The sequence below is a fragment of the Schistocerca piceifrons genome, chromosome 5, assembly GCF_021461385.2.
Source record: "Schistocerca piceifrons isolate TAMUIC-IGC-003096 chromosome 5, iqSchPice1.1, whole genome shotgun sequence".
NCBI classification, from domain to species: Eukaryota; Metazoa; Arthropoda; class Insecta; order Orthoptera; family Acrididae; genus Schistocerca; species Schistocerca piceifrons.
Window position 1 is genome coordinate 71,897,833 of NC_060142.1, and position 25,267 is coordinate 71,923,099.

Sequence of the window (25,267 nt, forward strand, 5' to 3'; positions counted from 1 at the left end):
TAAGCAAACATGACGTACACATGTCGCCAATTTTGAGTTTTCTGTATGCCGTATTCATGATGTTTCAGTTTTAATGTGTATCTCTGCACTTTTTGCTAGGACATTTAATCAAGCCCGTATGCTAATGGCGAAAACGGGTCTCTGGACGATTTACCCGAAATTCAAAAAGTTTTAATAGATTATAGTTTCAGATGTGTGTGTTAATAATGTTGGGGCACAAAGTGCCAGAGCACACTGCACGTGTGCAGTAAACTAAATATTAAAGTTTCGTAAACGAGTAGAGCTACAGTATTAAACGACTCACGCACTGCCTCAGAGATGGTCAACTTTCATTAAGGATATCATAGAACAAGGCAAGGTATAATGGTATAAAACAGTCGGCAACTGATGAACTACGACTACCACACCATTAGTCGTCCGAGCAGGGCTATTATTTTTGTCTCCAGAATTATACAACAGATCATTTCAGTGCAAGTGGCGCTGTATCTGACCGACACATACGACTCTTACTGCAAGTACGCTTTATTTGTTCTACTCGTGAAAGTGTTTTAATACCAGAGTGCGCGGGAATAGTAAGTCAGTCCATCTACACTGTGAGATGTTAGACCCACTGTCACACGCTAGCACCAAGTATTTTACAGGCAATCTCATAATATTATTGGCGGTGCTTCAGAATGTCATCGGAAACTGGTTCAAATAAATTAGCAAAGTTCTTTTTGGCAGATCTTCTATCTACATCAGTCCCAAATACAGCCTCCTCGAAGATGCGACTGTGGATGGCACATTTAACTGTTATCGTGGCTTGTGGTGTGGATCATCTCAGTTCCTCTTCTTCCCCTTCGGTATGGGGCGAGAGGTCCCCACGAAGCAGGACGATATTTTGCGAATGACGAGGTACAGTACGAGCAGCACGGCGGCCAGCGTGGCCACCACGAAGGCGGCGACATCTATGAGCAGGTACTGGTACCAGGCCAGGTCCAGCGCGGCGGACCTCAAGTGCGGCGCCCCCTGGTGTCTGATGACGTACTCCACCCAGTACACCGCCTCCTCCAGCGGCGGCCGGGGCCGGTCCCGGAACAGCCGAGACAGCTGCTTGGCGCGCTCGTAATATCTGTAACGACAGGAAGGACAGAGCATAGTTAGAAAAACATCTGACAACATAATACTTTGGAGAAATTAACCAATCCCAAGATCCTAAAAACAATGTGTCCTCACTAAGTAAGATACAGTTGCTTAATTATACGCAGCGGGTAACGATACTCATTCAGTATTTAAAGCTTGTGATACACCAGATGGCTCACCCCCACCCTGAAATACCTTGGCCTCACCCTTGACCAACACCTCACCTGGACCCCTCCTGACCATCCAGCAGAAAGCCCATTCCCGCCTCCACCTGCTGAAACTCCTGTCTGGCCGGACATGGGGATTGCATCCTTCTACCATCCTCCACACCTACAAATCCCTCATCCGTCCTATCCTCTGTTATGCCAGTGTCGCCTGGATCTCCGCCCCCACCCGCTTTTACAAGGCCCTCCAAATCCTTGAACGCCATGCGCTCCGCCTTGCCTTCCGTATCCGCCTTCCTTCCCCCACACGGCTCCTGTATGAACTGATCCCCTTCCCCCACCTCCTCCTGTTCCTCCAACATCTCCGTGTCCTTTACATTGTTCGCAGGCTTGATCCCCCCCACCCTCTGGTTTCCTCCTTCCTCTCCACCCCCCGCCCGTTGCCGCGCCTCTATCGCTGTATCCCTCCCTCTCACCACCTCCACACCCTCCATCTCCGTCATCAGGGCAATTTCCAACGCCTCCCCCTCCCGGATGACGAACTTCGCCGTGACATCTACCCTTCCTTCCAACTATAACCTGGCCTTGTTCCCCCCCCCCCCCCCCATGGCCCCCTTTTCCTCTTCCCTCCTTCTCTCCGAGCGGATTTTCCTCCATCCCCCCCTCCCCTGAGACCCTGCACCCCATACTTGTCTCTTTTCTTCCTCTTCAGCGCGCCCCCCGCTCATGTCCCCCATCCCTTCCCCACCCTCCCTTCTTCAGGTCTCCCTCATCTCCTAGCACCTGACAGATCCTCTGTTTTGATCATCGTCAGTGTGCCACATCAGTGTTGTGTTTAGTGCTGTTTCTCCTGTGCGTCAAGAGGTGTGATTTTAATTGTGTACTGCCTTGAGGTTCGCCGTCAGTGTTACGTTATGTGCTATGCCATCCGTCGATACCTTTATGCTCTGGTCATACTATGCCTTGTGTTCTTTTAATCGTCGCAGTGTGTGGCTTTTTGTGTGTGCTACTTTTAAACAGTTTTTATCTACATTTTACAATCACCCCATTTTTTGTCTATTGCCTTTCATGATGTTCCCCCTTTTTTATATCTATGTTCACCTTATTCTCTCCTTTGCTGTTTTTAAATGTCTTCTGTTGTTTTGTTCTATGTCTTTCGGCTGAAGAGCAGCGCATTTGCTGCTGCCAGCCCGTCCCGATGGGGAATTGAAATACAATAAAGAAAAAAAAAACAGATGTCTTACGACTACTCCTGACTTCTTTAGGGTCCTGCATGTAACGAACAGCAAGGCCACTAAGGTGCAAATAAAACAGGCCTGTTATTTTCAGGCCGGCCGCGGTGGTCTAGCGGTTCTAGGCGCTCAGTCCGGAACCGCGCGACTGCTACGGTCGCAGGTTCGAATCCTGCCTCGGGCATGGATGTGTGTGATGTCCTTAGGTTAGTTCGGTTTAAGTAGTTCTAAGTTCTAGGGGACTGATGACCACGGATGTTAAGTCCCATAGTGCTCAGAGCCATTTGAACCATTTTTTTGTTATTTTCAGGAGACAGAAAATAAGGCGATAAGCGTACAGTTATTACATATTTACTTTGTTTTACTTCGATCTGAATATCTGACTGAAATCGCCGTGTGTGTCTGTACATTTATCCCAGAGTGAGACAAGACGTTCACTGCCTACAAGGAAAAATGTTTGCAGTTACCTACGTGAAACATGATTCTACACAGCCGTGCACCTCTTCGTCCGAGGCAAAATGTCTTTATTCAGGGCTCCAAATGGGGAGAGATCGGGACTGCATAGAGGGTGTGGGCGGGCCATGTGTCCCCAAGGTTGTTTTGACTATGCAACAGAAGTCTCCATGAAAAGCGGGAAAGCCCTTACACATCCTCCATGCGATTTTTATAGTTCTCGAGCCCTGACGAAAGACACTTGTGGCCATCGATTTACTTCAGACAAAGAGGTGCACGCCAGGGTGCAATAACTGCTCCGTAAGCCGAAAGGTCAGTTTTCATTACAGACTGTTATTCATTTAGTTATTTAAAGTTTTTTGTTCTGGATCTTCTTAACTTCGTTCCACGAATGTTTGTTCACCCGTTTAAATTTCATCAGCCAAAGTAACTAAAAATATTTGCCGTCAGCGCGCCTTCTTGATATACGCTACGTAATGCACAAGAGCTACCTACATCTAGTTGCGGAGTACCAAATGGTAGAGCTCATAAAAATCAAAATAAAAGTCCGAAACAACATATGCTGATCTTATAATTATTAATTATTTTTGGCATTAGAAGTCACCCATTTTAGAATCTACAATGCAACAAAAGGATGATTGCGACTTAAGTGTTAGGGACAAACATATGCTCTCGCGGACTCTTTTGGAGTTCTTTTTGAGGTCTACATAGGCATATGGCACCCCACTTTCTTCCGACCTCATTTCGATTTACCGCCATTTCTTTTATTCGTGTAACCTATATTAGTTAAATACACAGGGTGGTCCATTGATCGTGACCGGGCCAAAGATCTCACGAAATATGCGTCAAACGAAAAAACTACAAAGAACGAAACTCGTCTAGCTTGAAGGGGGAAACCAGATGGCGCTATAGTTCGCCTGCTAGCTGGCGCTACCATATTTCAGACGGATATCAATTGCGGTTTTTTTTAATAGGAACCCCCATTTTTTATTATATATTCGTGTAGTACGTCAAGAAATATGAATGTTTTAGTTGGACCACTTTTCTCGCTTTGTGATAGATGGCGCTGTAATAGTCATAAACAAATGGCTCACAATTTTAGACGAACTGTTGGTAACAGGTAGGTTTTTTAAATTAAAATACAGAACGTAGGTACTTTTGAACATTTTATTTCGGTTGTTCCAATGTGATACATGTACCTTTGTGAACTTATCATTTCTGAGAACGCATGCTATTATAGCGTGATCACCTGTAAATACCACATTAATGCAATAAAAGCTCAAAATGATGTCCGTCAACCTCAATGCATTTGGCAATACGTATAACGACATTCCTCTCAACAGCGAGTAGTTCGCCTTCCGTAATGTTCGCACATGCATTAACAATGCGCTGACGCATGTTGTCAGGCGTTGTCGGCGGATCACGATAGCAAATATCCTTCAACTTTCCCCACAGAAAGAAATCCGGGGACATCAGATCCGGTGAACGTGCGGGACATGGTATGGTGCTTCGACGACCAATCCACCTGTCATGAAATATGCTATTCAATACCGCTCCTACTGCACGCAAGCTATGACATCCATCATGTTGGAAGTACATCACGATTCTGTCATGCAGTGAAACATCTTGTAGCACCATCGGTAGAACATTACGTAGGAAATCAGAATACATTGCACCACTTAGATTGCCATCGATAAAATGTGGGCCAATTATCCTTCCTCCCATAATGCCGCACAATACATTAACCCGCCAAGGTCGCAGCCATCGTGGATTTTCCGTTGCCCAATAGTGCATATTATGCCGGTTTACGTTACCGCTGTTGGTGAATGACGCTTCGTCGCTAAATAGAACGCGTGCAAAAAATCTGTCATCGTCCCGTAATTTCTCTTGTGTCCAGTAGCAGAACTGTACACGACGGTCGTCGCCACTCAATTGCTGGTGCATAGAAATATGGTACGGGTCCAATCGTTGTTGATGTAGCATTCTCAACAACGACGTTTTTGAGATTCCCGATTCTCGCGCAGTTTGTCTGCTACTAAATGGTTCAAATGGCTCTGAGCACTATGGGACTCAACATCTGAGGCCATCTGTCCCCTAGAACTTAGAACTACTTAAACCTAAGGACAGCACAAACATCCATGCCCGAGGCAGGATTCGAACCTGCGACCGTAGCGGTGTCCGCTACTGATGTGAGGATTAGCCGCGACAGCAGCTAAAACACCTACTTGGGCATCATCATTTGTTGCAGGTCGTGGTTGACGTTCCACATGTGGCTGAACGCTTTCTGTTTCTTTAAATAACGTAACTACCCGGGGAACGATCCGGACACTTGGATTATGTCGTCCAGGATACCGAGCAGCATACATAGCACACGCTCGTTGGGCATTTTAATCACAATAGCAATACATCAACACGATATCGACCTTTTCCGCAATGGGTAGACGGTCCATTTTAACATGGCTAATGAACACGAAGCAAATAGGGTAATGTATCACGAAGCAAATACTGTCCACACTGGCGGAATGTTACGTGATACCACGTACTTACACGTTTGTGGCTATTACAGCGCCATCTTTCACAAAGCGAGAAAAGTGATCCAACCAAAACATTCATATTTCTTTACGCACTACACGAATATGTAATAAAAAATGAGTGTCCCTATTTTAAAAAAATGCAGTTGATATCCGTTTGAAATATGGCAGCGCCAGCTAGCGGGCCAACCATAGCGTCATCTGGTTTCCCCCTTCAAGCTAGACGAGTTACGTTCTTTGTAGTTTTTTCGTTTGAGCCAGTCGGAGTGGCCGTGCGGTTCTAGGCGCTACAGTCTGGAACCGAGCGACCGCTACGGTCGCAGGTTCGAATCCTGCGTCGGGCATGGCTGTGTGTGATGTCCTTAGGTTAGTTAGGTTTAATTAGTTCTAAGTTCTAGGCGACTGATGATCTCAGAAGATAAGTCGCATAGTGCTCAGAGCCATTTGAACCATGTTTTTCGTTTGATGCTTATTTCGTCAGATATTTGGCCCAGTCGCTATCAATGGACCACCCTGTATACTAAAACATAGTCAGTGAATATATGTGTGAATTAGTAAACAAAGAAGCACGTAAAATGCATAAGCAAAAAACATCTATCAGCGGAATTTCCTGTTTTGTCCCAGAAAGTACAGCTATGCATCTAGGGTGTAGTGTCAATCGTACCGTGTATGCTAATAAAATAAGAAGTTCAAAAAGTATGAAATCAAGTAAGTAAAGAATACATCTAAAAATGATAAAGGATTAACTTTAAATACAAGTCAGCTGCCTATGAAACGTAGGTAAATCTCAAAACAACAATATTAAATCGTCGAGTCAAAGTCTAAATTAATGTACTCCGGAAAATTCACAGAGACCAGAGGTATACAAATTCTCCTACCAGCTTGGCTGCCCCTATCTCCGCAGCAACCATTACAGCTGCTCAGCCTGCCGCAATAGAGACACCAGAGTACATGTGTACCGAAGCACAGTGGTTACAGCAGGGCAGCTCGGGTTTCCCCAAGCGTGGCGGGCTTCACGGGACCCGTCCAGTCTGCTCCAGTCCAATGAATGTGTCTGCGTACGTATTTTTACTGCAGCTCAGTTACCACGATGGCGGGAGCAGCACTGCACAAATCAACCTCAAATGAGACTGAGGAGAAATTACGAATTGGGAAAAATATACCAGTCACGGAATAGGGTCCAGCTGGGAAAAAGTTGTGTGTATATGGGTCAGTTTCAAATAAATCAGGTGTGTAGCAATGCAAAATGTGTGAAAAGTTGCTGAACACGAATTCTGGAGCCTCGAATATGTTGCGACATAGAATTAACTAGCAGTTTGCTCACTCGATATATATTTTGAAACCAGACAGAGGATTAGTGGCTGACAAGTGTGTGGAAATGTGTTCTAAGGACTTGAGGCCATTGAGCAGGATGTAGGCTTTCTAAATGTAGGGCAGACATTGATTGAGAGAAGAAAAAAATGTGGCCCAGTGGATATTAAAAACCACATTTTGGTAATATGCAACGTAGTGCGACGAAAGCTTAGTATGAAAGAAAACGATATTCTTTCAGAAACGTGCTCTTTAGATTGGTATAATACGAGAAACGAAGTTCGTCTTTGCTAAAATGCATTGGGGAATTTAGAATGAACTATTTTCTCCGATTACGGCGTCGCAAAGTAGTAGTCTTAGGTGTATAGGATCTCGACATCCGGAGATGGTTCTGCTTACTACAGGGCCATGAATCTGAGGTGACCTGATAGCTGTTCTGAGTATTGTCACTACTAGTCGAAAGAGAATGAAAAATGGTTCAAATGGCTCTGAGTACTATGGGACTTAACATCCGTGGTCATCAGTCCCCTAGAACTTAGAACTACTTAAACCTAACTAACCTAAGGACATCACACACATCCATGCCCGAGGCAGGATTCGAACCTGCGACCGTAGCGGTCGCGCGGTTCCAGACTGAAGTGCCTAGAACCGCAAGGCAACACCGGCCGGCGAAAGAGAATGAAGGTAAGAAAGAACCATTCATATTTAAATAAATAAATAAGCCCGAAACACACCGAAAAATAAAAAAGGACAAATAAAATCCACCATTATCTGGCCTAAAACGGCTCAGAATGGCTATATATTTATTGAGCCTAGTCTGATGATACTCGGACAAAAAAGTTCAACTTCCGAAGCCCTACTCATTACACTAAAATGAAAGCGTACAGAATAGACGGCTACGTAGCGTAGCACAGCGGGAAGACGGACAGGCAAGCAATGTTCCTTTAGACTGCTTGGGTGGGGCAAGCTCGGCTGGGAGTAAAGCAGGCTGCTCGTTCTGTGACGTAACGTGCGGCAGCTTCCAGGTAAGCGCGGGCAGGTTAAGAGCGGAGTGTGTACACCTCTGATAGAGACACGACCGCCCTGCCCTCACGCGACCGCCCGGTCTGGTCGCCGGACTCTTTGTCACTCCACGAGCCGCGCGACCCGAGCTCGCGGTTGAATGGTGGCTGAGTTGGCACGCTAACACCAGACCACTGCAGGACATGGGTCTCCTAACATAGATTAATGCACGAATGTACGTAATTACTTAAACATATGATACAAAATGAATAGGTAACTCTGTTCTTTACCAATGGACTAATTAAAGACGGATTGGTTTTCGTATCATCTATATTTCAGCTTATTCCACAATTGGTGGCACGTAAATGCATCGTGTGTGACTGTGATTTCAAATAATTTCCGAGTACAATGTATTTCTTCGTCTATTTGAACCAAATAGCTGTTATATCCTCGAACATTCTCGAACATCTGTACTAAAGTCGTAATCAAGAAACGTCTAAAAAACATTACACATTTTGTCGAGAATGAGTGTTACACGTATTGTGGAGGAGAACATCGTAACTAAAATCGTTCCCGGTCTCACCAAGTAATGTGTCTTGTATGCGTGGAAAAGAGCTCCAGCAGGTGTTTGTACACAAGAAAACTTCTTTACGTTTTGGGATACTGACGGCGTGAAGAAACTCTGGAACCAATGCGTCGATTTTCACTTATATTCGTCTGAAGTAAGTCTTAAAACTTTGAAGACGGGGCCGAGTCCCAGCGCCATGACGTTTTACTTTATTACTTCTTTACTATTAACTCTATTCGCACCAAATTTTGCTGACAGTATTCGCATATACTACTGAACGTACCTACAAAATTACATCATAGTACGACACACAGTTCAGGAGATATGCCGCTGTCGCTAGGGTCTTGTGCTCGAGTGTGACTTGGGCTGTCTACAAATGGTTAAATAAGATGCCATGTTTTTACCCAAATCTGCCATCGGTTCCCATCGAAACAACATGACCGGAAGAACAGAGACCACGCATTCATGTGACTGAGTCGCCTTCGGTGTGAATGCACAGTCACGTACGACTGCTGCGGCAGTCTCAAAGCAACGAGCACGGAGGACATGGAGAGTTATTGCGGATAGGTCACGCTATATGGCAATGTTGTAATAAAGGGTGGCACAGTGGTTAACGCAACTGCCTAGTAAACAGAAGATCTGGGTTCGAATCCTGGTCCAGCACGCATTTTCACTCAGCGCCGCTGATTCCGCATACACTCCCGATGCAGCTGACACCATGATTTCCTTCCCTTCCCTTTGTTTCTCCCCCCGTCCCCTTCAATTTACATAATACGAACCACAGCTGTGGATTCCGCCTGGTGTCATTTTTTAAAGACATGTACAAAAGAACAGAGGCGGAAATTCAGGCACTCTGATGGCCACGTCGGAGCTCTTTCGGCTGATCACGCGGGGTTCTGCCTCTGCATGCTGCGTGTCTTCGAACTTACTTTTGAGGTACCACAAGACGTGGTCGTATCTGCCTCTCGATGGTCAAGTCGCAGAAAATTGGCAAAACATCGTGACCTACCACGTTTTAAATGGCGTGCCTCAGATCAAACTTAAACTGACGAAGTACATTCCTTGTTAATTGATGATTAGCCTCGAACTCGTGCGGGCTATGGCCAGGAGAGCGACGTCCAGTCGGCTTGCCTCCACAGACACCTGTAAGAGATGTCGTACCCCCGTGACACCAAGAGTACCATCTGTCACCTTCGCTGCTCTTGCGGAGGTATCAGATGCACTGATCCAAATTCCTTCCTATCTGCCAGCGTTCCCTCACACTGACGGGACGGCGAGTCCATCCCCTCAGGAGGAAACAACGCCTTTGGATGCCTTCACAACCCGAGAAGCAATGTTGCAGTTGCGTTGAATATCGGTTCAGGCGTCGTATCAACCTCTGATTTCCTTCTGGTTGGGGTGGCGTCAGATAGTGACCAGTGACACTCCTATACGGAATGACTTTGGAAGCAGAAATCACCAACGAATCGCAAGAAACACAGTCGTACGCCACCTGGCTATTGTCTCCTCAGGATGGCCACATGGGGTGTTGAACCACCGTCAGAAGATGGATCTATGTCATAAGACTTGCTATTGGGCTTGACTCCTTCCCCAGCTACGTCAGTGGTTTGTGTTCCACAGCCTGTGACGCTTCCTCCTCCACCGCCTGTGCCCTCTGTTGACAAGCCGTATATGGAGGTCGCTGAAATGTGGTGGTGCCTTGATTCTACCACTCTACAACGTACTAGTGCTGCTTCTGTTTCTTGAGAGGACGACGTAAAGGAACAATTTGAACAGGCTGTTCAAATGGCTCTGAGCACTATGGGACTTAACATCTATGGTCATCAGTCCCCTAGAACTTAGAACTACTTAAACCTAACTAACCTAAGGACAGCACACAACACCCAGCCATCACGAGGCAGAGAAAATCCCTGACCCCGCCGGGAATCGAACCCGGGAACCCGGGCGTGGGAAGCGAGAACGCTACCGCACGACCACGAGATGCGGGCTGAACAGGCTGTGAATATTGTGGGTGGTTACGTTCCACCAGTTGAACCCCCCCCCCCCCACCGGCCCGCCTCCCCCCTCCCCTCTCTGTCACATCGCAGTGACGACCAAGCTTTCGATTGTCTTTTGCGGTCTGCCCCAGTTGGCTGTCACTGTTAGATCCCATGTCTCGACAGCAGGAGTGCCAGAACAGCTGTATCGCGTAGCTACGATGAATGTCAGCGCTATCTGTGCCCCTCATAAATTGGCGATGCTCCACGATACACTTCGAGTGGCAGATTTAGATGTGGTCCTCTTACGAGAAGTGCATATCGATGGTCGATGCTATCCTAACTGGTCTGGGGGCATTCCTTTGCTCTCCCATGTGTCAGATACTGGTAGCAGAGTGGCGATTCTCATACGTGAAGGATTACCGTTGACAATGTCCACTATCTTCCGGATGTGAGCGACATGGCTCATATGCTATTTGGTTTCTGAATTATTAACATCTAGGTTCATTCAGGATCAGGGAGGAGAGGGAAATGCTTCACCTTCTTTGTGAAGGTGATCTTACCGTTTTTCGTTGGGCGGCATAATGCATTGGTGCTGGTTGATGATTTCGATTCTACCATACATCCCAAAGATCAGCTGCTGCATCGATCGCATTGGGCAGAGCTTGCCACGATCTTCGACCATCTCCAGTTTGTGAACACACGAGAACAAGTTTATGACGACCGTCCGGGTTCCACACATTACGCCTCTCCCAGTCGCCTTGATTGCTTTTACATCTTGCGCCTGTTGCTAGAAGGAACCCAACTGGTTGCGATCTGACCTGTCACTTTTCCCGACCATGCAGCTTATGACTGCACAGTCACACTTGACCACCAGAGGCGTAGCATGGAAGGGGTGTTTTTAAGATGAATGTGGTCCTACTGCCGTCTCCCGACTATCGGCAGCTTATCAAGGTGGCTTGGGATTCATATCGCCACTGCTGTAGCGCTTGTCTGTCTATGTTGTCATAGTAGCCGTCTGGTGACAAAGCAGCCGTCCACTGGGCCTTGATAGTGTATAGCAGAGACTTGGCGGTTTGGAGGAAGCAATCCGCGAACTTTTATTACCAAATACTGAGGGACTGCTCTACGATGCCTTTTTCACCTGAAAGATGTACAATAGTGAACTGATACGTCAAAGATCCGCCTCAGTTGCGAAAAGTTACAGGTCTTTACCCAGGTTTCAGCTAGAGTAATATAGCCTTCTTCAGAAGCATAAAATAAACTAATACATGCCAGAATAAGGCACGGTCAAACATAAAAAACTGAAGTACCGTGGTACCATGTCAAGCTACGTTACTTAGCTGAGACACAGCCCTGGCCCCACTTCATGGAAAGCAGTCGGTTAGCCACGGACGCGCTTCTGAAGAAGGCTAGATTACTCTAGCTGAAACCTGGGCAAAGACCAGTAACTTTGCGCAACTGAGGCGGATCTTTGACGTTTAATTTATCACAGTTGCTGACAGAGCTGCAACATGTTACAAATAGTGAACTGCACCAAAGCACAAATTGCCGCTCTCACATGCCACCACCTTGAGTGATGCTAGCCCGCAGTTGTATGCCTTTGGGAGCTCCATTCATGTACCACCTTCTAGCAGACAGGCGACGATATTGCCAGGCCTTGATTCGTACCATCGCTGATGATGATGGCAGGTAGCACCCAGTGGCACTGGATGCAGCCTTCATGTCCATTATGGTACACTGCACACTAACCACCCTCATTCACAGCTGTTATTGAAGAAATGTCTCAGCACATATTTGGCATAGCATAAGAAATTCGGACAGTCCTCAGCCACTACACAGACCTGATCGCCCTCACTTGAACTCTACATCTGCCTCCAGCTTCGGCATGATTAGCCTTCAGCCAGGCCGCCATTCTTTTCTTACAGCTGTGATCCATTGCTCCATAGAGGTGGTCACACGTCTCCTGCAGAGTGCGATATCCTTGTTGCTGTATAATGGTCGGTTTATACAACCAATCTATATCGGGCGTCTGGTGCTACAGGGGTTTCCCCGCCCACGCCGCTGCTCGCCTTCACCCTAGAAGCATTGTTATGTGGACTATGACGACGTGTGATGATAATGTCCCTGGGTGGACATTATGTTGTTGCACCGACTATGCAGACGATTTGGTCCTCTGTCTTTGAAGTGCTCAGAATACCCGAGTGGTGCTTGTATGGGTGGCGACCTACAGTGAGGTGTCAGGCAGCTCCCTCAATGCACATAAACTGCGAGCTATGTGTATAGCCTGCCTGAGAGAAGTGTTGACCCACTCAGTGTGACCAGTACCTTAAGTTGTCTTGGAATCGGTTTTATGGCTGACATGCAGTGCTCTGCAGCCTTCAGTTTCTGAAAGCAGTGCAACGGATCACGTTTGGACTCATTGAACATCGCCTCCACTCCCTTTACTTCCTGCAATGCATGTGCTATGTTACTACCTACATAACACTGCAGATCCCTCACATGGAGCAAACTATTTCGGCCCTGCATACCCCGGCTCGATGCAGGTTAACTATGATGGGTCCCTCTGTTAACCAGGGGATGACCTCCAAGCTTCTCTGTGAGTTTCTTATCCTTCTCCAATCTTGATGGTGTGTGGGTCTTTACCATGTTCTGGATAGAGTTCGGCGATGTGGCGATGTTGCTTGACATATCTTACCAGATTACTGTTTGACGCATATGCGCCAGCCTCGTTGGTTCTTTCAGCGATGTCGTCGGACATCCCAGCACCTTTCTATCACATTGGACGCATTTTTCTGGAGCACAGCTACCTATCTGCCTCTCTGCCGCCAGTTTGTCTGTTTTAGAAGGCAATTTACACTAAGATGCATGTGGCCTACGATGCCATTGTGATAAAACAGAAGTACCTGCACAACTGGTGGTGGAATGTGTAGTGGACTGTTAGTGCTCCTTTTCTTGCCACTGCAGCACATTCCGCGTAATATGTCACCATCATCTGGAAACAATCGAATCATTCTCATCTCGACCAAGTTCACCTCTCCAACTCCCCACTTTGTGCCACATGCGGGGTGCCTGACACGAACGATAATCGTTTGTGGCCTGGCAGTAGACGTCTGGTTGTTGGTCTACCGAATTCTGGCATTCCTCACACGAGCTACTCCTGACCGAATAACAACGCAAACAGTCTTGTTCCTGCATCATGTGACCCACCCGCAGATGAAGACACACTGTGAATTGTTTCTCTGGCACTGCAATTCGATATTTTTTGGACTTATGGGAACAAACGACATTGCGCCATTGTCCATAATCTGAAATACAGACAACGTTTTTCCATCTTCATTTAGTGTGAGGTAGGAATGTCCCTGTAATGAGTAGTTGATGTAATGCACAATCTTTGATTCTTTTCACACTGTGGTCCCCAACGATATTCCCTTCTGTTTCGAGAAGACGTTCATGGATTTCTCCACAGCTATGGGTGACTTTCATAGACTTCACTCTGTAGATCAGAGAGGAAAAAAAAGAAATTCTCTGGTATATACATGGTACCCCTCCCTTAATTTCTTTCTTCCTTTCTTAGTTTAGGCAGGCCTGCTGCGATAGTCGTAGTGAGTGGCCAATGACTGAAGTGGTGCAGATATTTTTGTTTTTAGGATCCAAGAGGCGGTGGCAAATAGACCCCCATTTTTAATAGGTTGCTTTATACACAAGAAAGCGAGGGATGAAAAAAAAAGAGTGTTCTGAAATGTCGAAAAAAGAAGTAAGCAGTAGACCGAGTCAAGATCTGGCACAAAATTTCAGCTTGCCCAACTGACGTAAATCAATGTACACTGGCAGCTAATGTCTCAGTGCCTTTGTGTCTTGACTCATAGTGACTGCAGGGCCAAAATTTTGTCTGCTCTTTCGTACATGTCCGAAAGAACATAGTACACTACACGCTTTATATACCACACGCTTTATATATATAGCTTTTCGCGAACTCGATGCACTCCCCCATTTGCAAATCCTCATCGCCAATTTTGTAATTTTGAAAAGGCCTCGTCGCTACTGCTGTGGAGGACGAACTACCACTGTTGATATGATAAGCCGAGTTTGTGAGTTCGTGAAACGGCGCCCGGTGCAGTACACCGCTAAGACAATTTCTCACTGCCACTGGATCCAACACTACAGTTATATTTCGGGTAGCGTCCTTATCGTCCGCAGTTATTTCCTTTAGAAGGGGCTGAGGTTTAGATGTAGTTAGGATGGCAGCGCCGGAAGAATGTTCAGTTTATTTTTGTTTGATAGGGTCACAAGCGGCGTAGCCCCATAGGTTTAGCCCTTCTTCTTTCGTTTCCTTTTGATAGATACCCTTAACGTGTCAATTAAAAAACATTAATAGCAAGAAAGCGATAAAGAAATCAGACTACCAAACCGCTGGTCAGTGTTTGATTCTTGGTCGTCAGTCTTTTTCTCATTCGATATTTTTTCGGTGTATCTGATAATCAGAATATTTTCCTTTCCCTTTTTCTGAAATAAAAGTTTGGGAGGTGTGATTAATGACCAAATAAGCTTGCATTGAAAGCTATTTTCGTTGCGATACATGATGCTCTATGATAGGACTTTTGTACATGAAGGTACTCAATTTACGTGGGAAAAAAGTCAGTAGATCACTTGCCCACAAAAGGGAAAGGTCTCGTCTTGGTTCAGCAAACAGTTTTAATATGCCAGTGAGCTTCATATCAGCGCACACTCTTCTGAAGAAGCAAAATTTATTTAATGAATTGCTCACATTCAGAGATTTGTATCTTATTGAAGTGCGTCTTCAATAACAAGAGATTTGTACCAAGTATCTCTGAGAGACTAGCACTGAGTTAAAAAGTAACAGCCCTTCTGAAAAGACTTTAAAATCTAGAGTAAATTTTTTAATCTACTTAAGTCGTCGTGGAAATACTTTCCTGTTGACAGATACTTGGTATCAGTAAAACTGCTACATAAGTGTTTGTCATGTTGTGAATGTTTGAAACGTACAGCATGTGTCATAACTGATAATCAACAGTGACTTAAGAGAAAATATACGACAACAGAACGAAAAACGTTCCGCAAACAGTCATTTTCATGGTAATTGCGAATGTCTAGTTTACTCACTCCAGTAAAAACCGTCTCTAATCACGTCGTTAAACTCATCTTGTAGTATGAAGTACTGTCCTAGTTACTACAAACGTATTTTGTATGTAAACTTCCAGACGAAAACTTTTTCGGATTTGAGCTGTGTCTACTACAGCTGCTACTTCCGGGAGTGTTCGATACAGTTCCATTTAGTAATGAAAATACAAGCTTACAGAACGCAGGATCGAAATTTTGTCTGAATTCAGTCTTTTCTTGCAAGTAAATCTCAACAAATCGTTCTTAACGGCGCGAAATCGACAGGTGTAGAAGTAGCATTGGGAGTTCCACAACTGACAAGGAGAGATCCCCAGCGGTGGGGTCGACGTATTGAAACATTCTATACGGTTATACAGGTTAGAATTCCAGGTATCAGACACTGCAGCCTTTCGCTATGGTAGGTATCATTTGCGAGTAACTGACCCCTTCCCCCCCCCCACCCCCCCCCCCCCCCCCCACACACACACACACAAAAATCGGATTTTGCGAGACGCTTGACACATATAAAAATGTTACATTACGGAGACTGGTTGTGTGATGTAATGGATAAGGTAAGGGCTTCACATAGGTTTGAATCTCGTCAGACTCATTTATTTTCTTTATTTTTAAGTCTTTACCGGAATGACTTCCATCGCCATTTTTATTCAATTAATTAATTTAAATGTAATTTTTTATTTCCATTCCTTTGTAATTATAGTATCAACTTCATCATATGAACTTCTTTTTCTCCCTAACCCCCCTTTTTCCACTTAAAATCTTTGTTCATATGTTTTAAATTAACTTCATGTATTAATTTCGATTTAATTTCATTTGTTTCATCATCCTCTTTTTTCGTCCATGTTATTGCATTCATTATACCTATTCCTATTTTTCTTGAATTTCGTTTTACTTATAAACCCTTGTTTCCTTTAAATCTTCATCTGCGTTATTTTGTCCATAGTAAAGTAAGAATTAGTCTAAATTTTAAATGTTTGTTTGACGATTATCATGCAAAAAGAATTGCACGCTTGTAATAAAAAATACATTTTTCACACCACTGCACGGTCAATATAAATTGATTATGTCGTCTTTTGTTTGTAACCGGTAAATTGGAATTTTCAGATAACTGAATATTATCATAGATAAATAGAAATAAATTCACCTCCACAAACATTCCTAGTGAAAAAATAATGATATAAAGAAAGAAATGAAACGAATGAAAAAGTTCGTACAACGATTAAAATAATGTGACAAAGGAATAGAAATAAAGAAATACATTTAAACCCATTAAATGAATAAAGATAGTAACTAAAGTCATTTAAATTCAAAGAATAAAAAATTTAATGCACCTAACAAGGTTTGAACCTTCAACTGCTTGCATGTAAATCTCTTATACTATCCAATACACCACGCAACCAGTCTACTTACCATATAATTTTTAACGCTATTGTGTGTCAAGCCAAATTCCGAATTTTTTTCCTTAGTTACTCGCAAATGAGGTTCCACCAGAGTGAACGGTTGCAGCATGTTATTGCGGGGATCTTAACATACATCACCGTATATTTGGTTTCAAAAGTCGATCCCACTTCTGGGGACAGCTCCTTGTGAGTGTTTATGGAGCCGTTATGGTTTACAATTTATATAAATGGCCTACTGCAGTGACAGCCAAGGATTCGGCACACGAGCGGGGCTCTGGCTCTCTTGCCGTGGGGTTATTTCTCTCGCCCGTGGCTGCACACTTAACTCACTACGGCACCTCATTGTCTGTATGTGTGTGTCTGGGTGGGGGGAGGGGGACACTGAGAGAAACTGAGAAACTGCAAACGCACTGCCCTTAAATGTCAAGGCACTGTGTAAAACTTGATTGCGTATTTCATATTTCCAAACAACACTGATCGCAATAAAGCAAATTTCGAAAATGGTATAATTATTTTTGGCGCACTTACGGCATAAAATAATCTTTGTCTGGTACAAACTGTGAGCGTACTGACAGACACAGACAGATTCACAGATTTTCATATTTAGGCTTCCATGTAAATGTGAATTATTCAGTTTCGTAATCGTAAAAACCTTTCACACAGATATGTTGATCGAAATATTTTACCACGTTTGCAGTATTATTGTAGAGACGTGGACTCTCTTCAGGAGGAAAACGACGTAGACCTCGGCGGTAGTTGTAATGTAAGATAATTTGTCTTTCAAATATGAGTTACACTGCACATCACTCAGTTCGATCTGCTCATGCACGGGGGTGCTTTCAGCTGAAGCAGCAAACGGCCTCGAAAACAGCTGGAAGACTGTTGTAAGATCGGAAGTGTAGCCAAAACGTTAGAAAACTACGCTTGTAAGTCTTTCAAGACCAGAATGAATTCGTCAAAGCACGAATTCTTTAATTCCAGTTAGTTTAGGAAAATGGACGGTCTCTTTGTCAGAATTTGTCTCTTCCAGAATGCGGCATTCATTTTAAATACAATAGCACCAAATTAGAAATAAGTTGTTTCTCATCTTGCAATGCCTGGTACTGCGGGCAGTGTACAGTAAAGTTCACCTGAAACATGAGGTCTGTAACCCATTCCGGATCTTCGAATTTTTGTTTTTGGTCACCTTTTTCCATTGTGACAACGGGCGGTTCTAAACCGAGAAATCGTTCCAGGCATACCCCTTGACTAAACCAGTGCACTTCGCAGCAATATGTCTACTCTGTATGTTTTTCATTGAGTGTCATAGAAAACGGTTGTAGACGGCAGTGGAATAATGTGTGAGATTTCAGAAAGCTTACTGTTTACATCATCAGTTCCTTCACATGCTTCATGCCTGCCAATTTAGCACAATGTGCTTCTCGATGTACAGAGCAATGAATCCTGTTTGTAACTTTTTGCTCTTTCGTCTTCAAGTACATCTTAAAATTCTTTTGTCATGGTGTTTTAACGTAATTCCATAGCAAATCTTCAGTGCGTGTCGATTATGCAGCTGTATATCTCACAGTAAAACCATAGAATTCTTAGACTTCTCTTCTGTCACTACTGTTCATTTTTTAAGGTTTGTGACGATAGACAATTTTCTGCAAACAGCCACTGGACCTGTTAACTTCTTTTACACCAGGAACTAATAACAGAGGGTAAACAACGCTGGCACCACGAAACGCCGAGCTGAAGAAAGTGTGTCGACAGAGAAATGTCGTACCGCGGTGCTAAATGAAATGTCACACTGTACTGAAGACCGCCCCGCGAATCTGCCCGCAGCCCGCGCATCGGCCTCACTTGTGGTTGGCCACACAATGACCAATCCTCATCCACTGGATAACGTTGGAGGCCTCATAAGGCTGTTCTCTGAGCGGCAGTCAAGCGCGAAGCACCTGTTCCGCTTACTCGCTTTCGTTCAGCCATAGGCCCCCGCTTGTACGGGCTACAAATCAGGAGTCTCTTCCGGCTTTGCTTTTATTAAAGCATTGGCGGGTACTCACATTGAGGTCTCGCAGCATAGCAAAACGGCACTTAGGAAGTTTAGCATGGCGTCATCCGATAGAAGAATTGTCGTGTCTTCTCGTCGAGGGGGGATGTCGAGCTTGGATGGTGCCTTGGGGACGCGGCGGTATGATTCCGCGCGTTCCCTTGTTGCCGCGGGCCGCGCCCCCTGCCTTTTCGAGCATCTCGGCTGTCGAAGAGCCAGGTTCTGTCCCCCCCTCCCCCTCCTCCCCAAGAATAAGGAAAAAGTAGGCCAGGACCTGGAAGCAGGCCGCAGAACCGAAGACAGGTTTTCCGCCGCCTCCGTCCAGAACTCCCCTACAACCATCGCGCTATTAGGGCCAGCAATGTAACTGGGAAACCCAACGGTGCCAACAAAGGTTGTAACTGCCAGTCCCCTGGCAGCAAACCCCCTTTCCACTCCGGACATTGCGACGTCTACACAAAATGCAAATACACACAAACCACAGACAAATAATTACATTGTCGGTATTTGCGATCTCCTCCCTCCCTCCCGAGTCCGCTCCTGCTTGCCAGCGCCCAAAACCATCTCGCCCAACACACCTCGACCTAAATGATGGCAATCAGAAATTCTCCCCAAACACACATCTGCTACCCAATCCCTCACCTGATCCCAATTCCTCAAATCCCCCCTCCCCCCCCCCCCCCCAACTCAAGTTCACGTCCACGAAGCAGCGGCGTGCAAAGAAGGACAGAAAGGACAGACATAAAAAGAACAGGAATCCCCCCCCCCCCCACGCTAGCCCAAATCTCACGCCCCCCTTCCCCTGAGGACCCTGCGGTTTCTGAACCACCGACAGCACCTGTCGTCGGCCTGGAAGGGAACCAGGAAACCGCTGCCCTGAAAGGGAACCATGAAACCGGGGAAGATTCAGAGGGCTTGGTGCTGACGAGGAAAACATTTCGCCAGCCGAGACTTCCACCTGCTGTGGGAGTGGAACCCACCACGAACAGGTTTCAGGCTGTGGCCGATGCATCAGACGAACCACACGAAACAACAGCACAGAATCACACATCACACCACCTCCCACCGATCGTCGCGAAGTTTCCCGCAGGTACGAGGAGCTCCGCGCCATGATCAAAATACAACTCAAGGCGGACAACTCCAAAGCAAAACCAACAGGGAGGGGGTCATGATAAAGATCACACTACACAACATAGAAGACTCCAACACCATACAAAATGCCCTCACAGACAAAAATGTACCACACTCACGTTCCCCAACACTAACACAAGAAACAAAAACATCATCATTAGGGACCTCCCCAGACGGCTCTCTGCCCAGGCAGTCAAGACAGATTTGTTGTAAAAACTGTCGAGCAGACGGGCAAAAATGGGGCACAGAGTAAGTGGCCTTTATTTCAAGTCACTCTGCCGGACATACCGCAGAACAGGTGCGAGATCAAAGCTGTTCTGTCAGTCTCTGTCATCATGGAGCCGCTCCGCAGAAAGAACAAGGTGATGCAATGGTTCAGGTGTCAGGGACTGGATCACATACCCGCCCATTGCCAGATGACCGTGCGCTGCACGAAATGCGCCGAACTCCACGACATCAGGACTTGCACAATAAAACACATGGCGCTAGGCGCTACAGTCTGGAGCCGAGCGACCACTATGGTCGCAGGTTCGAATCCTGCCTCGGTCATGGATGTGTGTGATGTCCTTAGGTTAGTTAGGTTTAATTAGTTTTAAGTTCTAGGCAACTGATGACCGCAGAAGTTAAGTCGCATAGTGCTCAGAGCCAATAAGACACATGGACCCGCAGATAAGTTGCGTGCTGTGTGGAAAACACGACACGGCAGGGTACCAAGGCTCCACATAAAGCACACACAGAAGGAAAAGGTTGCTTAGGCCGCCCCCCACACACGAAATCAAGACACCAGCACCCCATCAAACCACACAGAGAGACAAAACAGGACAACACACACAGAAAAAACTTGGGTAAAACCAAGGCCTGACACACCAAGGTCAACGTATGTGGAGAACGTGGAGAAATCGAAACAAGCCCAGTCACCACAACTCCAGACACACACGTAACAACAACGACGGGAAAAACACAACAATGACCATATCCACCAACCCAGAGGAAGCTCTAGGGAGTCTCACACTCAGTCCACCCCTTCGGATCAATTGTTAGGCATTATGGTCCAGACCACGAACCTCGTCATGGAAATGATGAAGGAATTCAGGGAGGTCCAGAATCAGAACACTCACATCCTCGTTGCCCTTCAGGCAGCAGTCCAGCAGTCGCTCCCCTCTGCAACTTCCTCAGTAGTTTCAAAACCCCATCATGGATAGACGACCAATATCCAAGGCCTGACAATGTGCGTCTTTAACGCAGTCAGCATTGTTAATCAAGAGGTCGAGTTCAGAGAACTCATGAAGGGGTTCTCCATCGGCATATGCATGACGGGGAAACCCACCTAAAACCGGGAATAAAAGCGACAGCTCCCAACTACGTTAGGTACCATAAGGACGGGCCAACCCAAGGCACGGGAGTGGCCATATACATAAAAAGAGGGATTGCCACCACCAGGTATTCTTACCAGCTACCAATAAAATCGAAGCAGTGGCGGTGGAAGTAACCATTGCCACTGGACCCCTAACAATTGTTGCAATCTACCGAGCCCCACAAGACGAGATAGACGAGGGAGACACAGCTGCTCTAGTGCAAATCGAAGGCGACTTCACTGTCAAACACCCCGATTGCAACTCTAGAGTAATCTCCAGAGTAGGCGCCAAACTGCAACAAATAGCGTGCTATCACCACTTCGCAACACGGGGCCCAGTCAAGCCCACACATTTTCCAAAAAATGGAGGATGACGGGATTCTAGAGGTCGATGTGGAAGAATGGGTATCACTCCCACAGTAGCAGACGTCTTACAAACGTACAAACTGGAAGCTATACCGAGAACATATCGCCTCTGATATCGCTCGCGCTCAGCCACCTACTGCCAAAACAGTAGAACAAGTGCTACAAGACCTAACAGGTACCATCTTACAGGTAGCAGAAGATGCCACTCCCCCACAACGGGACGGCCCGCCCCCGCGAGTGCAACTCCCGGAACATTTGCTAGCTCAAATCCGACAGAAGAACAGAGTGGCAAAAGAGTGGAAGATCGCCAGAAATCAGGCCACCAGGAGGCTGCTCAATCGTCTACACAGAGAGCTGAAGATAACGCTCAATGAGAACAGAAACCAGCAGTGGCACACCAAAAGACACATTAGGATGCCGCCACTGCAAGGCGAGCGGGGTCTGGCTTACAGCCATACTGAAAAGGCCAACGCCCTCGTCGACACCTTTGAGAAGCAGTTTCAGGCGGCAGAACCCCAGGATAACGAAGAGCTAGTCCATCGTCGACTGGCTGTCTTCCTCAATGCTGAGGAGGACCCAGAGCACGAAACCCCACTTTTCACTCCCGAAGACTTGGAAAAAGTAATGAGGTCCCTCCCTATAAAAAAAGGCGCCAGGACGCGACAATACCACCAACCAGCTAGTTAAAAAACTTCCGTCCTCGGTTATCGAACACCTCGCGAATGTCTTCAACGAGATTATTCGTACCTGCGAGTTCCCAGCTTACTAGAAACATGCGGAAGTGGTCGCGATGCACAAACCAGGGAATGACCCTTTACTCCCACAGCACTACAAGCAGATTAGCCTCTTGCCAACTCTCAGTAAGACCTATGAGCGCCTCCTCCTTATTCCCATACGAGACCACATCACCAACGAGCAACTTCTGCCGGATTTCCAATCCGTATTCCGACAGGAGCACTCCGCCCCACAACAGGTCATGGGACTGGTGGAAGCAGCCACAGAGGGCTTCAGTCACAGACGCTACTGCGGGACAGTGCTACCTGATGTAGCCAAAGCCTTCGACTCAGTATGCCATAAGGGCTGTTATACAAGTTATATACACAGGGGTTCCGAGGGACCATAGTCAGGTTAATCTAAAGCTATCTCACGAACAGAACTTTCTCTGTCGAGGTAGAAACAGCTACCTCCACCAAAAGGCGTATTCGTGCAGGGGGTGCTACAGGGATTGGTCCTGGGGCCCATTTAATACAGTCTTTACACTGTGGACACTCCCACAGCCCCCCTGGCGCGCACCACACAGTAAGCTGACGACACAGCCTTTTACACTCGTAATGCGAATAACGTAGGCTACAAAGGGCTTTGGGTAACACAGAAACTTGGGCCCATCGCTGGCGCATCACCATCAACCCTGAAAAGGTACAGGCTATGCTGATCACCTGGAGACTCGGGAGACGTGGACCCCCTCAATGTCTCCCCCTTCACCTGCACCTACATGGATCCCGACTCCCTTGGTGCAAATCTGCCAAGTATCTAGGCGTAACCTTAGACTCGAGACTAACTTAGAAACCCCACAGACGACGTCCACAGGAAGGTCTGTGACAGAATGTCCATCCTATACCCAGTCCCAGCTCCCTTCCCTGCTCTGTAGGAGTAAATGTCTATCAGGCCCTTATACTCCCCCTAATGGAATATGCGTGCCCTGTCTGGGGATACGTGGCGAAGGCGCATCTGGACAAACTCCAGAGGCTGCAGAACCGCGCCCTCAGGAGGGCACTGCATCTACCCATGGGATTCCCCACCGACTATCTGTACGCTGCATCCTAAATCCCCCTCCAATATCTGGCAAGGGCTTCCTACGAGAGCTCTACCAGATCTGAAAATAACGTCATCCACTCCCTAGGTCGGTGTGACATGTCCCGTGATAAGCACAAACGCCCTATGACGGTCTTCGAAGAGAAAAATCCCAAAATCTCCAAGTCCTAATAACAATCCTTAATCCTTAAAATACCTAACATCTCGCCAACCCCAGGCAAGTACAAGACACCACCAGAACACCACCACAATACACAGACAGCCAAAACAACAAAGATAATCACACACACACAACACACATTGTAGAGTACAGCCAACAGGCTATAAACTCCTCCATACACTTCCCCAAGGAGGGGAAAGTAAAAGGTGAGAGACAGAGAGTTGTCTGTATCAACTTTGCCCCTCCAGACGATTGTGGCGGGATACAGGAAGGCCTGCAGAGCGTTGACAGATGGTGTAAGGACTGCCAACTGACTCTGAAGGTAAATAAATGTACTTTATTGCCCATAAAAAGACGAAGAGACCTTCTGCCGTCCGATTACTCCACCAGCGACGAACTATAATAGAAATACTGAGGAGTAAGGTTTCGGAGCGATCTGAAGTGAAATGCCTACATAAAACAATGTTGTCTGAAGACAAAAAGTGGTTCAAATGGCTCTGAGGTCATCAGTCCCATAGAACTCAGGACTACTTAAACTTAACTAACCCAAGGACATGACACACATCCATGCCCGAGGCAGGATTCGAACCTGCGACAATAGCGGTCGCCAGATTCCAGACTGTAGCGCCTAGAACCGCTCGGCCACCCCGGCCGGCTTTGTTAAGACGGATGACAGGCTAAGGTTCATTGGAAGGATACTGAAGAAAAAGCAGTTTTACCAATGAAGAATTCGCTTACAAAATTCTGTTTCTACCGATTCTTGAGTACTGTTCCTCAGTCTTGGAGGCTTAGCATTATTTAAATGCTCAAAAGACTACTACTTCCTCCCACATACGTCTCGTGAAATGATCACGACGTGAAAAATCAGCCAAATTAGATGTCATATAGGACTGTGCCAACAGTCATCCTTCACAAGCAATATTGCCGACTTGTGAACAGGAAAGAGATGAAAAGCGAGCAGTAGCAGGAGTGTCCTCCGTCACACACTGTATGGTGGCTTGTGGCGTGTGGACGACTATGTAGATATCATAATGTTACCGCACGAGGGAGGATGGTCGTCGTTAAGCCCCGATTCCGTCACTACCTGTTTCTGTGTTCCCTCGGTGTCACTCATTTCGACTTTCGCAACAGGAAACTCGTACACAATTAGAAAACATTTCGTTACAGAGAAGTGTGAAGGGGTGCCAGATTGGAGGCGGCTCACCTCGGGTCGTTGAGGAGCTGGTTGAGGGCGGCGGCCAGCGTGCCTCGGCTGAGGTCTCGGTAGAGCAGCTTGAGGCCGCTGCCGCCGGCGACGACGCGGTCCGCGTTGAGGAACTGGTCGCCGAACATGGGCATGGCGAGCATGGGCACGCCCGCCGCCACCGCCTCCTGGGTGCCCATCAGGCCTGAGTGCGTGATGAACACGCGCACGTTCGGGTGGTCTGCAAGCGGGAACGCGTTCACTGACCAATTGGACCAATTTACGAGTACATTTAACAGAGACCCCCTATACAGGGTGTTACAAAAAGGTA

General features: G+C 46.4%; 1 protein-coding gene across 1 annotated transcript in view; it reads right to left on the bottom strand.

Annotated features, from left to right (window-relative positions):
- Positions 1-462: 462 nt before the first annotated feature.
- Positions 463-25,267, bottom strand: part of LOC124798231 (UDP-glycosyltransferase UGT5-like) — a 111,652-nt gene continuing 86,847 nt past the window's right edge. Inside the window, exons 6-7 of the mRNA XM_047261546.1 lie at positions 24,958-25,177; positions 463-1,111 (exon numbers count right to left, since the gene is read on the bottom strand). Of these exons, the coding sequence (XP_047117502.1) occupies positions 820-1,111; positions 24,958-25,177 (512 nt within the window). The 3' untranslated portion in view covers positions 463-819. The remainder of the gene's footprint in view (positions 1,112-24,957; positions 25,178-25,267) is intronic.